The sequence below is a fragment of the Aythya ferina genome, assembly GCF_964211825.1.
Source record: "Aythya ferina genome assembly, chromosome: 35".
NCBI lineage: Eukaryota > Metazoa > Chordata > Aves > Anseriformes > Anatidae > Aythya > Aythya ferina.
The window spans coordinates 956,628-971,514 of NC_140332.1; the positions used below are offsets into that span (position 1 = coordinate 956,628).

The 14,887-nt window shown below is 65.8% G+C and overlaps 3 protein-coding genes across 3 annotated transcripts; 2 read left to right on the forward strand and 1 right to left on the reverse strand.

Annotated features, from left to right (window-relative positions):
- The first annotated feature begins 240 nt into the window (after nt 1-240).
- On the forward strand, nt 241-2,588 carry AP2S1 (adaptor related protein complex 2 subunit sigma 1). Its single transcript, XM_084502030.1, has 5 exons — nt 241-355; nt 1,449-1,598; nt 1,851-1,964; nt 2,078-2,137; nt 2,238-2,588. Exons 1-5 carry the CDS (start codon nt 353-355, stop codon nt 2,337-2,339), a joined length of 429 nt encoding a protein of 142 aa, XP_084358156.1. The 5' UTR covers nt 241-352; the 3' UTR covers nt 2,340-2,588.
- A 414-nt stretch (nt 2,589-3,002) lies between these two features.
- Nucleotides 3,003-4,788, reverse strand: FKRP (fukutin related protein). The gene has a single exon (XM_084502033.1). The coding sequence runs from the start codon at nt 4,518-4,520 to the stop codon at nt 3,048-3,050; it is 1,473 nt and encodes a 490-aa protein (XP_084358159.1). The 5' UTR covers nt 4,521-4,788; the 3' UTR covers nt 3,003-3,047.
- A 1,960-nt stretch (nt 4,789-6,748) lies between these two features.
- Nucleotides 6,749-13,776, forward strand: STRN4 (striatin 4). The gene is made up of 17 exons (XM_084501985.1): nt 6,749-6,997; nt 8,097-8,200; nt 8,314-8,387; nt 8,481-8,559; nt 8,644-8,781; nt 8,901-9,057; nt 9,159-9,297; nt 9,398-9,499; nt 9,586-9,701; nt 10,125-10,300; nt 10,438-10,485; nt 10,590-10,711; nt 10,799-10,972; nt 11,063-11,206; nt 11,294-11,392; nt 11,501-11,587; nt 12,513-13,776. The coding sequence occupies exons 1-17, from the start codon at nt 6,791-6,793 to the stop codon at nt 12,680-12,682; spliced, it is 2,136 nt and encodes a 711-aa protein (XP_084358111.1). The 5' UTR covers nt 6,749-6,790; the 3' UTR covers nt 12,683-13,776.
- Nucleotides 13,777-14,887: the final 1,111 nt, after the last annotated feature.

The following is a 14,887-nucleotide window of genomic DNA, read 5'->3' on the forward strand; positions in this document are numbered from 1 at the left end:
CGGGGGGGGGGCGGCGGGCAGCGGCGCGCGCGCGGGGGCGCGCGGCGGCGGCGGCGCATGCGCGGGGAATGGGATGGGAGTGGCGGGGGGGGCGGGGCCTGCGCACACCCAGGGGGAGGGGCCGGGTGCGCGCATGCGCGGGGCGCCGCTCTACACCGCCGGGCATGGTCCCCCCCCCCACCCCACCCGAGAAGGGTGGGGGGGAGGCGCGCGGGGGGTGCTGGGAGTTGTAGTCCAAGGCGCGGCTCGGAACTACGCGTCCCGGCGGGCCCCGCGCGCACGGCGGATATCCGGTGTTTTGTGGGGGGGGCGCCGGGGTGTGAGGGGGGGGCCTGGCAGGGACGGCAGCGCCATGGTGAGGAGCCGGGGGGGGCGGATGGGGGGCGGGGGGGGCGCTGCGGAGCCCTCCCCATAGGGGATCCCATAGGGACACGGCACCGGGGGGGTGCTATGGGGGCGGGCAGTGTGGGGCCGTCGCCTATGGGGGGTCTGGGGGGGGCCCGGGGGGGTCCCCTTTGCAGTGTCCCTATGGGGGAGGCCTGGGGGGGGGCGTTGGGGTGCCCCAGGGACCCCCCCCCAAGCAGGTTTGCCCCATGGATCCCTATAGGGTCCTTATAGGGTCCCTATAGGGGAGATGTCTGGGTGCCCCATGGGGCTGAGACGTTTGGGGGGGGGGTCCCTGTTGTACTGCCCCTATGGGGGGGGCCTTGGGGGAGCATTGGGGTGCCCTAGGGGTCCCCCCCCAAGCAGGTTTGCCCCATGAGTCCTTATAGGGTCCTTATAGGGTCCCTGTAGGGGAGATGTCTGGGTGCCCCATGGGGTTCAGATGTTTTGGGGGGGGGCCCCTTTGCAGTGTCCCTATGGGGGGGATTTAGGGGGGGCATTGGGGTGCCCCAGGGACCCCCCCCAAGCAGGTTTGTCCTTATAGGGTCCTTATAGGGTCCCTATAGGGAAGATGTCTGGGTGCCCCACGGGGCTGAGACGTTTGGGGGAGGTCCCCTTTGTAGCATCCCTATGGGGGGGGGCTTTGGGGTGCCCCATCGCGAGCTCCCTGTGGGGTTTTGGAGGCGTTGGGGTGCCCCAGGGGTCACCCCCTTATGGGGTCAATATACAGGAGGTGCCCTGTGGGGCTGAATCACTGGGGGGGGGCCCTTTGTAGTGTCCCTAAAGGGGGAGGTTTGGGGTGGGGGGGGATGTTGGGGGGCCCCATTTCAAGCTCCTTACGGGATTGGGGAGATTTTTTGGGGCACCTCTATAGGGAGGGGAGATTTTGGGGCGCCCCACTGTAGGATCCTGTAGGATCATGTAGGATCCTCATGGGGGGGGGGGGCTCAAAATACCCCAAAAAGGAGAAACAGAACCCCTGAGAGAGGCTGAGGCGGGGGAGGGCTCCCTGACCCCCCCCCCCTAATGCTGTGTTTTGTGTCCCCCCCCCCCCCCCGGGGCAGATCCGCTTCATCCTGATCCAGAACCGGGCGGGGAAGACGCGCCTGGCCAAGTGGTACATGCAGTTCGACGATGACGAGAAGCAGAAGCTGATCGAGGAGGTGCACGCCGTCGTCACCGTCCGCGACGCCAAGCACACCAACTTCGTGGAGGTAACGGCCCCAAAACCCCCTGCTTCTGCCCCAAATTCCACCTCGAAACCCCACTCCGGCCTCAAATCCCACCTCAAATCCCCCGCTTCGGCCTCAAATCCCCAGTTTCAGCCTCAAATCCTTCCCCCAGCGCTGCCGAACCCGAGGGTTGCAATCACCCGTCCCTCCCAGTTCCCTTTATTTTTTTGCCTTTTCCTCCTTTTTTTATTTTTTTATTTATTTAATTTTTTTTTTCATTTCCTCCCCCCGTAGTTCCGCAACTTCAAGATCATCTACCGGCGCTACGCCGGCCTCTACTTCTGCATCTGCGTGGACGTCACCGACAACAACCTGGCCTACCTGGAAGCCATCCACAACTTCGTGGAGGTGGGTGGGGGCCACGGGCTCCATCCCGGCCCCCCCCTCGCCCCCACAACCCCCCCATAGGGCGGCCGGATCCTGCCCTTTTCTCCTTTTTCCCCCCCCCCTTCCCACTGCAGGTCCTCAATGAATATTTCCACAATGTCTGCGAGCTCGACCTGGTCTTCAACTTCTACAAGGTGAGGTTGGGGAGTTCAAATCCTCCCTACATTTATTTTGGGGGGAATTCTGGGGATTTAGGGTTTTTTTTTTTCCCTCATGCCCCCCCCCCGCCCGCAGGTCTACACGGTGGTGGACGAGATGTTCCTGGCCGGTGAGATTCGGGAGACGAGCCAGACCAAGGTGCTCAAGCAGCTCCTGATGCTGCAGTCGTTGGAGTGAGCTGCCCCCCCCCCGCACCCCCCCGGCCTTCCTCCTCCTCCTCCTCTTCCTCCTCGGCCGCCTACAAGGGCCGGAGCTGAGGGGGGGGGCACAGGGGGGGGGGGGGGCTGCGGGCTTCCCGCTGTGTGAATGGAACGGGGAACGGGGCCCCCCCAACCCTGCAGCTGTGCCCCCACTGCCCCCCCCCACCCCAAAAGGGACCAGCCCCCGCCATCGTGTTGTGAATAAACGTGGCTGTGATGTGCCGGAGCCCCCCCGCGTGGTGTTTTTTTTTTTTTTTGGGGGGGGGGCACAATGAGGGGACGCCCCTCGCCCTGCTGGGGTCCCTGGGGGGGTCCCCATCCCAATTTTCCATCCTCCCCCTCCCCATCTTCTCATGTCCCTGTCCCCACAGGCTGATGACTTAGGGGAGGGGGGGGCTGAGGACCCCCAGGGGTCCTTTTGGGATGGGGGGGGGTGATGTGGGGACCCCCAGGGCGGACGGAGACCCCCTGGGAGTCGCTGGGGACCCCCCAGGATGGGTGGGGAACCCCTGGGGTGGCTGGGGACGGGTGGGGCGGTACCAGAGGACCCCCCCCCTCCCCAAAAAAAGGCTGCTCACGACTCTTAGGGTTGTTCCAGGGGGGGATTTAGGGGCACAAAGAAGCCACGCGGGAGCCCTGCGGGTGTCACACGAGGGTTTATTTGGGGGGGGGGGGGGGGGCGCCCTCAATCCCCCTGCCCCAAGCGCTTCACGGCGGGGTTGGGGTACTCGGGGTTCTCCACGGCCCCCGGCCCGAATTTGAGCTCCAGGAAGGCGCGGGCGTTGTTGGGCGCCATGGCGGTGAACCCGGCGAAGGGCAGCGGCACCCGCGGGCGCAGGAAACCCTCGGGGAACTCCACGTCCTGCGGGTGCCCCAACCACGTGTCCTTGGTCATCACCCCGGCGCGGGGGTAGAAGGGCCACAGGTCGACGTGCAGCCGGTTGGCGCGGCTGTAGTGCACCCGGTAGAAGTCCCCCTCCGCCGCCTTCTCCCAGACGAAGCCCTCGGCGTCCTCCACCGCGCCTCCCCCCGCCGCCTCCACCTCCCGCAGCCACCGGCACTTGCCCGCGTCCTCCCGGTAGATGCCCAAATCCACGTCGTAATCCCAGGGGATGATGTCCCGCAGGCGCACGGCGCCCAGCAGCGAGCCCCCCTCCAACCAGTAGCGCACCCCCGCCGCCTCCAACGCTTCGACCACGTGCCGGGCGGTCTCTCGTAACGCCCGCAGGCAGCACGGGGGGGTCCAGCGCCCGGCCAGCAGGTACTGGGGCGTGCGGGCGTGCACGGTGCCGAAGCAGCGCGCCGTCTCCTTGCCGCACCCGTACCACCGCTCCCGCCCGTCCGCCAGCACCTCCCGTTTGATGCCCAGCTCCCGCATCAGCCGCCGCCGCCGCGCCCCCGCCAAGCTCTCGGCTTTCCAGCGGTTGTGGGGGGAAGCCGGGAGGGCCGGGGGGGCGGCGGGGAAAGCTTCGGGCAGCACCCGCAGCCCCCAACCCCGCAGCGCCGCCTGCACGAAGAGGGCGGTGGGCAGCGGGCGCGCCAGGGGGAAGGAGAGGTTGAAGAGGTCGCGGGTGCGCAGCAGCAGCACCGCAGCCCCCTCCACGGCCCCGCACGCCCCCCCCGCGAGCCCCCCGGGGCCGTACCGCGCCGTCCACTCGCGCAGCTCCACGCGCAGCCCCAAGCAGCGCAGCGGCTCCGTCCCCACGGGGGCCGCCACCACCCGGGCGTCCCCGGCTTCCAGCGTGGCCCGCATGCGTTCCAGCAGCCCCGGGAGGGCGCGGGCGCCGTCGGGCACCAGGGCCACGTGGCGGGTGCGGACGTGGAGCTCGGGGCGCGAGTCCCGGGGGGGTCGGTCGGGAGCGGGGCGCAGGAGGAGCAGTCGCACCCCCGGGGGCAGCGGTACCGGCGGGTACGGCGCCGCCTCGGCCGCCACCAGCACGGGCAGCGGTAGCGCGGCGAAGGAGCGCGCGGTGCCGGCCACGTCGTTCTCGAAGTCCTCGAAGTCCCGCAGCAGCACCGTGACGCCGGGCGCCTCGCGGGGGGGGCGGCAGCGTGGTGGCGGTGGCCCCCCCCCAGGTCGGAGCCAGGCGCAGTAGAGGAGGAGGAGGTTGAGGCCGATGGCTCCCGCCAAGGCCGCTTGGCACGGCGTCAGGCGCATGGCGGTAATTAGCGGGGCTTCTCCTTTCTTCCAGCCCCCCCCCCCCCCCCGGTTAATTAATTAATGAAGGTTCTTGCCGGGGGGGGGGCATGGCGAGCCGGCGGGGGCGGTCGGGTGCTGTGGAGGGGAGAGAAGCGTTAATGAAGGGGTCACCCTAACGAGGGGGTCACCCTAACGAGGGGGTCATGCTAATGAAGGGGTCGTGCTAATGAGCAGGCTGCATTAATGAGCCCCCCCCCAAGGTCAAGGTCCCCCCCCCCGGTGGTGGGGACGCGATGCCTGGTTTTTATAGCAACGCTGTGCCCCCCCCCCCCCATAGGTGCCCTCCCTGTGTGTGCCCCAACAGCTCCGTGTCCCCCCCCCCCGCCCCCATTATCAGCCCCCAACCCCTGCAGACCCCATCCCTTATATCATTATAGCTGCCCTATAACGCCCCATAACACCCTATAACTCCCCATACCGCCCCAAAACATGACAGAATGCCCAATAATGATATATATAATATATATATATAATTATTTTATATATTATTTATTATATATATTATTTCTATATTAATTATTAATATAATAAAGTTAATAAAATATAATTAATATATTAATGATTAATAAATATAATAAAATTAATAAATTAATATATAAACATAATATATAAACAATTGTTCATATACTAATTATGAATATTATAAAATAATAAAATGTATTAATAATATATTGATAAAATTAATAAATATGATAAAATTACTAAATTAATATATAAATATAATGCCCTATAACACCCTATACCACCCCATGACACCCCAAAACGCCCTATAATGCCCCATACTGTCCTATAAGGCCGCATATCACCCCATAACGCCCCCTAAACGACCAATACTGTCCTATAATGCCCCATAATGTCCTATAATGCCTCATACCACCCTATAACGCTCCATACTGCACTGTAAAGCCCCATAACGTCCTGTAACACCCTATAACGCCCCATACCACCATATAACGCCCCATAACATCCCATAACACCCTGTAACAGCCCATACCACCCCGTAACACCCTAGAACGCCCCGTACCGCCCTATAGTGCCCCGTAGTGCCACAGAACACCTTACAATGCCCCAGAATGTCCCAGAACGCCCCAGAACACCCTGTACTGCCCCAGAATGCCCCGTACCGCCCCAGAACACCTTATAACTCCCCATACCACCCCGTAACACCACATACACCCCATATCACCCTATTAACACCCCTTACAGCTCTATAACACCCCATACTGCCCCCTACTGTCCTATACCAGCCCATACTGCTCTATAACGCCCCATAACGCCCCATAGAACCCCATACTCCCCCATAATGCCCTATAACGCCCCATACCACCCTATAACACCCCATAACGCCCCACAGTGCCCCATACCGCCCCCTAACACCCCATACCGCCCCATAGCGCCCTCTAACACCCCATACCGCCCCATAATGCCCTATAACACCCTATAAAACCCAATAACACCCTATAAAGCCCCATACTGCCCCATAACACCCTATAACGCCCCATACTGCCCTATAACGCCCCATAGTGCCCCATATCGCCCTATACCGCCCTATAACGCCCCATATGCCCCCATAACACCCTATAACGCCCCATACGCCCCCATAACACCCTATAACGCCCCATACCGCCCTATAACGCCCCATAGTGCCCCATACCGCCCTATGACACCCCGTACACCCCCATAACACCCTATAACGCCCCATACCGCCCTATAACGCCCCATAGTGCCCCATACCGCCCTATGACACCCCGTACGCCCCCATAACACCCTATAACGCCCCATACCGCCCTATAACGCCCCATAGTGCCCCATACCGCCCTATAACGCCCCATAGTGCCCCATATCGCCCCATACCGCCCTATAACGCCCCATAGTGCCCCATAACACCCTATAACGCCCCATAGTGCCCCATAACACCCTATAACGCCTCATACCGCCCTATAACGCCCCATAGTGCCCCATACAGCCCTATAACGCCCCAATAACACCCTATATCGCCCCATAGTGCCCCATAAGGCCCTATAACGCCCCATACCACCCTCTAACACCCCACACCACCCCATAACCCCCCCCCCACACCGCCCCGTACCGCCGTCGCCTCGGCAACGCGCGTCCCTCCCCCTTCCTCCTCCCTCCCCCCCCCCCCCTTCCCCATCCCCATCCTCCAACTTCCGGCTCCCTTTGTGGCAGGAAGCGGCGTCGCCGCGGCTCCCTTTGTGGCAGCCGTGATGGCGGCGGAGCGGGCGGCGGCGGCGGCGGCGGCGGCCCCCAGGGCCCAGCCGCCCCCCCCCGGGCCCGGCCCCGGTCCTGGCCCGGTGGAAGCGGCGAACCGAGGCGGGTTGAGCCTGCCCGGCATCCTGCACTTCATCCAGCACGAGTGGGCTCGCTTCGAGGCCGAGAAGGGGCGCTGGGAGGCGGAGCGGGCGGAGCTGCAGGTACCGGGAACCGGGAGGGGACGGGGGGGGGGGTTAACGGGGGAGGGGAGGGTACCGGGGCCGTCGTCAGGGGGTTACCGGGGCCGCCGCCGCCGCCATCTTGGGAGGAAATGGCCGCCGGGATGGGGGGGGGGGGGGGGGGCGGGGGGAGGGGGCGGGAACCGGCACCGGGAGGAGGGGGGGGGGGGGTACCGGGGGGAGGGGGGGGGGGGCTGGGGGTTTGGGGACACCGGGGGCATCGTGGGGGTGGCACCGGGGGCAGCACCGGGGTTTGGGGATACGGGGGGCACTGCGGGGGGGGCACCGAGCCCTGGGGGCAGCACCGGGGCTTGGGGACAGCGGTGGCACCACCTGGACACCCCCCCCCGGCCTTGGGGACATTGGTGTCACCGGGCCACCCCCAGCCTTGGGGACATCGGTGTCACCGGGCCACCACCAGCCTGGGGGACACCGGTGTCATTTGTCCACCCCCCAGCCTTGGGGACAGCAGTGCCACCAGGACACCCCCAGCCTTGGGGACAGCGGGGTCACCACGGGGCCACCCCGTAGCCTTGGGGACACTGATGGCACTGGGCCACCCCCCCAGCTTTGGGGACACCAGTGCCACGGGGCCACCCTGAGTCCTGGGGACAGCAGTGTCACCACCAGGCCACCCCCAGCCTTGGGGACACTGGTGTCCCTTTCAATCCCATAGCCTTGGGGACACCGTTGTCACCGGGCCACCACCAGCCTGGGGGACACCGGTGTCACTTGTCCACCCTGTAGCCTTGGGGACACCGGTGTCACTGTGCCACCCCTAGCTTTGGGGACACCAGTGCCACGGAGCCACCCTGAGTCTTGGGGACAGCAGTGTCACCACGGGGCCACCCCCAGCCATGGGGACACCGGTGTCACTTGTCCACCCCGTAGCCTTGGGGACACTGATGTCACCATGCCACCCCCAGCCTTGGGGACACCTCCAGCCCACTTACTCAGCGCCCCTCACCCCTTCCCACCGCCACCCTGCGCAGCCTCAGCTCCTTGTCCCCAGCTCTGGGGGCTGTCCCCATTGTCCCCACGCTGTCCCCATTGTCCCCACGCTGTCCCCATGTCCCCACAGGCGCAGGTGGCCTTCCTGCAGGGCGAGCGCAAGGGCCAGGAGAACCTGAAGACGGACCTGGTGCGCCGCATCAAGATGCTGGAGTACGCCCTCAAACAGGAGAGGTGGGTGCAGGGGTGGGGCTGTGGGGGTGGGGGGGGACCCGAAAAACATTTTGGGGTCCCCACGAGTGTCCCTGTCCCCCCCCTTCTTTTTGTGTCCCCCCCCCCCTTTCCAGGTCCAAGTACCACAAGCTGAAATTCGGCACCGAGCCGGCGCCGGGGGACAAGAAGCCAGAAGCGCCGGAGCCGGGTGCGTGTCCCCCAAAAAATAGTTTATGGGGAGGGGGGGGGGCACATTTTAGGGCCCCCCCTGACCCCGCTGTCCCCCCCCCTCCCCCGCCAGCCCCCAACGGCCCCCTGGAGGTGGCGGCGCTGGAGGGGGGCCCCCTGGCGTGGAAGGAGGGCCGGCAGCTGCTGCGACAGTGAGTACGGGGAAGGGGGGGGGTGGGGGGGGAATTTTTGGGGTGGGGGGGGTGCCCTAAGTGTGTCCCCCCCCCCTCTTGCAGGTACCTGGAGGAGGTGGGGTACAGCGACACCATCCTGGACATGCGCTCGCGGCGCGTGCGGGCGCTGCTGGCCCGCGGCCCCCCCGGCCCCGGGGGGGACTCGCTGCTGGTGCGCCGCATCGAGGAGCAGATCCAGAGGTGAGGCAGGGGAAAAGGGGGGGGTGGGAGGGTCGTAGGGGTTGGTTTTTTTATTCCTGGGGGGGTGTTTTGTGGCGGGGAGGGGGCTGCAGCCCCTGTTTTCCCTCCCCGCCCCGTAGGAATGCGGGGAAGGAGGCGAAGGAGCGCGGGGGGGGCTCGGTGCTGGAGCAGGTCCCCTTCCTGCGCCCCTGCGAGGACGAGGACAGCGACGAGGACGAGGACGCCGACGGCCCCCCCGCCGAGCCCCCGCGGCAGCACAAGAAGCAGCGAGTAAAGGCAAGCCCCCTCCCCCCCCAAAAAAAAAAAATTTGGGACACTGCCCTCGTTCGGGGTGCCCTAAAACGGGTCCTGACCCCCCCCCCCCCTCTTTGTCGCAGCTCCCCCCCAAGCCGCTGCTGCCCGAGGTGGAGGACGAGGACGACGACGACGACTCCGAGGACGCCCTCAACGAGTTCGACTTCCTGGGCTCCGGGGAGAACGGGGACGGCCGGCGGGCCGGGGAGGGCGGCGAGCTCGGTGAGCAGGTCCTGGGGGGGGGGAAGCGAAGCGGCAGGGGGGGCCCCCGGCGCCCCCCCGCTGCCTGCCGAAGGTGGCCCTGACGCCCCTGTCCCCGCAGAGAGCCGCCGGGTGCGGTTGCAGGGGATGCTGGCCGACCTGCGGGACGTGGACGGGCTCCCCCCGAAACCGGCCGCCTCGGGGCAGCCCCGCGCGCACGAGGGTACGCTCCCCGTCCCCTCCCGTGGCCCCGTCCCCTCCGGTGGCCCCCCCAAATGTCCCTGAGCCCCCCCCCGTGCCTCCCCGCAGGGTCCCTCGGCCTCTCCTCCGACGTCTTCATCATGGACAGCATCGGTGGTGGCGCCGTCAGCCTGGGGGACCTGGCCGACCTGACGGTCACCAACGACAACGAGCTCAGCTGCGACGTGAGTCACCCCTGCTGTGTGCCCAGGCCCGGCCCCGTTTTTCCCTGTTCTGTCCCCAAAACGAGCCCCGAGCGTCCCCTCAGCCCCGTTTCCCCCGTGACGTTCCCAGATGCCGCCCCGAGCGTCCCCTTGGCTCTGCTGCTGCTCCTTACGTCCCCAAACCCCTTCACGAGGGTCCCCTCGGCGTTCCTACATCCTGCTGCGGCCCCAAAACGCCCCCCACTGTTCCCCGAGTGTCCCCTGGGCCCTGCCACGCTCTGACCCACGCACAACCATCCCCTCGAGCACCCACCCCGTCCCTCTGCTCCTTCCTCAACCCCCTCAGCGGCGTTTTGGGGTGAAAAAAAAACAAATCCGGGGCCCGGCGGCTCTGCCGGCTCTCCCCATTCCCCTCTCAGTTGTCCCCGTGCCCCCCCCCCGCAGCTCTCGGAGGGCCGGGACGCCCTGAAGAAGACGTGGAACCCCAAATTCACCCTGCGTAGCCACTACGACGCCGTGCGGGGCCTGGCCTTCCACCCGGCCGAGGCCGCCCTGCTCACCGCCTCCGAGGACGGCACCCTCAAGCTCTGGAACCTCCAGAAAACCGTCGCGGCCAAAAAGTGGGTGCTGGGAATACCGGGGGGGGGGGGCTGCCGGGCGGGCTGGTGTCCCCCCACCCCTTCCAGGTGTGGACGTGCCCCTCTTTTTGTTCTTTTTGTTCTTTTTGTTCTTTTTTTTTGTGTCTCCCCACCCGCAGGAACGCGGCGCTGGACGTGGAGCCGGTCTACGCCTTCCGCGGGCACAGGTGGGGGTTGGCGGCACCCCAAGGAGGGTGGGACCCCCCGGGGCGAGCTTTGGGGTCCCCCGTGGCCCCGTCTCACCCCGTCTCACCCCGTCCTGTCCCCGTAGGGGCCCGGTGCTGGCCGTGGCCATGGGCCGTGACAGCGCGCTGTGCTGCAGCGGCGGCGTGGACGCCTGCATCCGCCGCTGGCGCCTGCCCGACCTCGACATGGATCCCTACGACGGCTACGGTGGGTTCCCCGCTGCCCTCCCCGGAGAGGGACGCTTTGGGGGGGGGACATTCACCCCTCAAGGTGACATTTTTGGGCCGTCCCCAGACCCCGGGGTGCTCAGCGGCGTCCTGGAGGGCCACGGGGACGCGGTGTGGGGCCTGGCCTTCAACCCCGCCGGCGACCGCCTGGCCTCCTGCTCCGCCGACGGCACCGTGCGCCTCTGGGACCCCCGGCGCGACGCCGCCGCCGCCTGCCTCAGCACCTACGACGCCCAGAGCGGTGAGCCGGGGCACGGGGCGGCCCCTTAGGGGGCGAAATCCCCCCCCCCCAGGTGCTGTTTTCACCCTCGTGTCCCCCCCCACCCCGCAGAGCACGGTGTCCCCACCTCTGTCACCTTCTCGGCCACCGAGCCCGGGCACGCCGTGGTGGCGTTCCGCACGGGCGCCGCGGTGCTCTACGACGTGGAGGCAGCGCGGGCACTGCTGACGCTGGAGACGCGGCCGGCGGGCGGCGGTGAGCGAGCTGGGGGGGCGCTTGGGGACAAAGCTGTGTCCCCAAGGGGGTGGCGGGGCCTGATCCCGTGTCCCCCCCCCCCTACAGGTGGCAGCCAAATCAACCAGGTGGTGAGCCACCCCTCGCAGCCCCTCTCCATCACCGCCAACGACGACCGCGGCATCCGCTTCCTCGACAACCGGACAGGTAGCGCCGCGGGCTCGTTAGCCCTAACGAGGTATTGGGGGGGGTGTTGGGGACAGCTTTGTCACCGCTGTCACCCTTCTGCCCCCCCTCCTCCCCTCGTGGCGCCAGGGAAAGTCGTGCACTCCATGGTGGCCCACCTGGACGCCGTCACCTGCCTGGCCGTCGACCCCAACGGCGTCTTCCTCATGTCCGGCAGTAAGTGGCCGTGTCCTTGTCCCCAAGGCCACGTCCCCGAGGCCACGTCCTTGTCCCTGAGGCCACGTCCCCATCCCTGAGACTGTATCATTGTCCTCCAAGGTCATGTCACCATCCCCAAGGCCACATTCCTGTCCCCAAGGCCACGTTCTTTTCCTCCAAGGCCGCGTCCCCATCTCTAAGGCTGTGTCCTCATCCCCAAAACTGTGTCCCTGTCCCCAAGGCCACGTCCCCAAGGCCACATCCCCATCCCCGAGGCCATGTCCCTGTCCCTGAGGCCATGTCCCTGAGACCATGTCCTTGTCCCTGTGGCCGTGTCCTTGTCCCCAAGGCCACGTCCCCAAGGCCACATCCCCGTCCCCGAGGCCATGTCCCTGAGGCCATGTCCTTGTCCCTGTGGCCGTGTCCTTGTCACCAAGGCTACGTCACCAAGGCCATGTCCTTGTCCCTGGAGGCCATGTCCCCATCCCCGTGGCCACATCCCTATCCCCAAGGCAGTGTCTTTGTCCCCGAGGCTGTGTGCCTGTCCCCGAGGCCACGTCCCCAAGGCTGTGGCCACATCCCCGTGGCCGTGTCCTTGTCCCCGTGGCCGTGTCCTTGTCCCTGAGGCTGTGTCCCTGTCCCCGAGGCCACGTCCCCAAGGCTGTGGCCACATCCCCGTGGCCGTGTCCTTGTCCCCGTGGCCGTGTCCTTGTCCCTGAGGCTGTGTCCCTGTCCCCGAGCCCATGTCCTTATCCCAGAGGCCACATCCTTGTCCCCAAGGCCATCCATACCCCTGCCTCCCTTCCCCACCCTCTCCGAGTTGACGAAGTCCCAACTCCAGCTCCCCCACCGCCCCCCTCACCCTCCGGGGTACCCCCGAAACCCCCCGAAACCCCCTAAAACTCCCCAAAAAACACAACTCCCCCCCCCCCACTCCCGACAGGCCACGACTGCTCGCTGCGCCTGTGGCACCTGGCGCACAAGACGTGCGTGCAGGAGCTGACGGCGCACCGCAAGAAGCACGAGGAGGCCGTCCACGCCGTCGCCTTCCACCCCAGCCGCGCCCTCAGCGCCAGCGCCGGCGCCGACGCCTTGGCCAAGGTCTTCGTGTGACGCGGGGGGGGGCGGTGGCCTTTGTCACCCCCCCCCCCCTTGCCCCGACTCCCCCCAACAAAGCTCCCGGTGCCCCCAGCAAATGGGGGTCCTGGGGGCTTTGCCCCTCCCCGGTGGGGGGGGGTCTCCGTGCCCCCAGGGGTCGCTAAGGGCTCTGCACCCCCCCCCCCCGCCTCCACGGGCTCCTTCCCCCCCGGGGGGGGGGCTCTGTGGACCCCCCGGGGCAGTTAAGGGCTCTGTTTGCCCCCCCCCCCCGGGGGTAACTGGGGGCAGTTGTGAGCGCTGCCCTTCAGGGACTCTCCGCTCCCCCCCCCCCCCCAGGGGCAGTTACAGTCCTTATCCTGCCCCCCCCGGGGGGCAGTTAGGGGCTCTCTCACCCCTGGGGGGGGACACTACATCCCCCCCCGGGGCAGATGTGGGATCTCTACCCCGCTGGGGTGCCCCCTACCCCCCCGGGGGGGGGAACTTAGGGGCTACGTTGTTCCCCTGGGAGGCTTTCCACCCCCCCCAGGGCATTTAGGGGCCTTATTTACCCCCTCCTGGGGCAATTATGGACCTCACCAACCCCCTAGGGGCAGCTCCGGGCTCCCTACCCCGGGGGGGGGGGGGCAGTTAATGCTCCATTTACCCCCCCCCAGTGCCGCTACGTGCCCCCGGGGGCAGTTAGGAGCTCAACGTGCCCCCCCCCAGGGGCACTTACAGGTTTAATGCCCCTGGGGGCTGCGAGCCCTGCCCCCCCCCCCCCCAACACTACCCTGGGGCTGGGCCCCCCCCCCAAAAAAAAAACAAACAGCGGGGGCCCCCCCTTGTATATTTGTACAGCCCTGACGTGTCCCCCCCCCCCCTTCCCCGTGTCCCCCCCCCCGGGGGCTCGTCACCGCCGCCTTATCACCGTGTGATAGTCCGGGACCCCCCCGGGGCCCCCCCCTCAAGACCCTCCCCACGCTGTATCCCCCCCCCCGGTGTCCCCCCCCCCCCTTTTTCCCCTTTTTAAGGCCGGTTGCTTTTTATTGTATATTTATTTGGTGTCTTTTTTGGGGTGGGGGGGGGGGTTTGGGGGGGGGGTCGTGCCTCAATAAAGCCCTTTGCCAAGAGCCCTGCGCTGCTGCTGGGGGGGGGGGGACGGGGACAAAGGGACCCCCCCAGGGACCCCCCGTCGGGTTCCCCGACACCCCTTAGTGCCCCCCCCCCAATGTCCCCTTTCTGCCCCCCCCCCCAGCACCCCAAGGAGCCTTGGGGACTTTCTACAACCTGGCCCCATTGTTGGGGGGGGGGCGTTAATTGGACTTGGGGGGGTTAATTGGTTCGGGGGGGTGATAATTGGATTGGGGGGGGGTTAATTGGTTCGGGGGGGGTGATAATTGGATTGGGGGGGTTAATTGGTTCGGGGGGGGTGATAATTGGATTGGGGGGGTTAATTGGTTTGGGGGGGGTTAATTGGATTGGGGGGGGTTAATTGGTTTGGGGGGGGGTCCATGGGTTGGAGGTGGTGTCCCCCAGACCCCCCCCATGGCACATGTAGGGACACGGGGACAGGGACAGGCCACTTATGGGGACACTGGGACAAGGACTAGCCACATACAGGGACATAGGGACAGGGACAGGCCATGTGTGGGGACATGGGGACAGGGACTGGCCACATATAGGGTCATGGGACAGGTCATATATAGGGATATGGGGACAAGGGGACATGGACAGGCCACATATAGGGACACGGGGACAGGGACAGGCCATGTATAGGGACACAGGGATGGGGATAGGCCACATACAGGGACATGGGGACAGGGACAGGCCACATATAGGGACACAGGGATGGGGATAGGCCACATATAGGGACATGGGGACAGGGACAGGCTATGTGTGGGGACATAGATATGGGGACAGGCCACTTACAGGGACACAGGGACAAAGACAGGCTACATACAGGGACAGGTCACATATAGGGACACGAGGATGGGGACAGGCCATGTATAGGGACATGGGGACAGGGACAGGCCACATACAGGGATAGGGACAGGTCACATATAGGGACATGGGGACAGGGACAGGCCATGTATAGGGACATGGGGACAGGGACAGGCCACATATAGGGACAGGTCACATATAGGGACATGGGGACAGGTCATATATAGGGACACAGGGATGGGGACAGGCCACATATGGGGACAGGCCGCATATAGGGACATGGGGACAGGCCACAAGCAG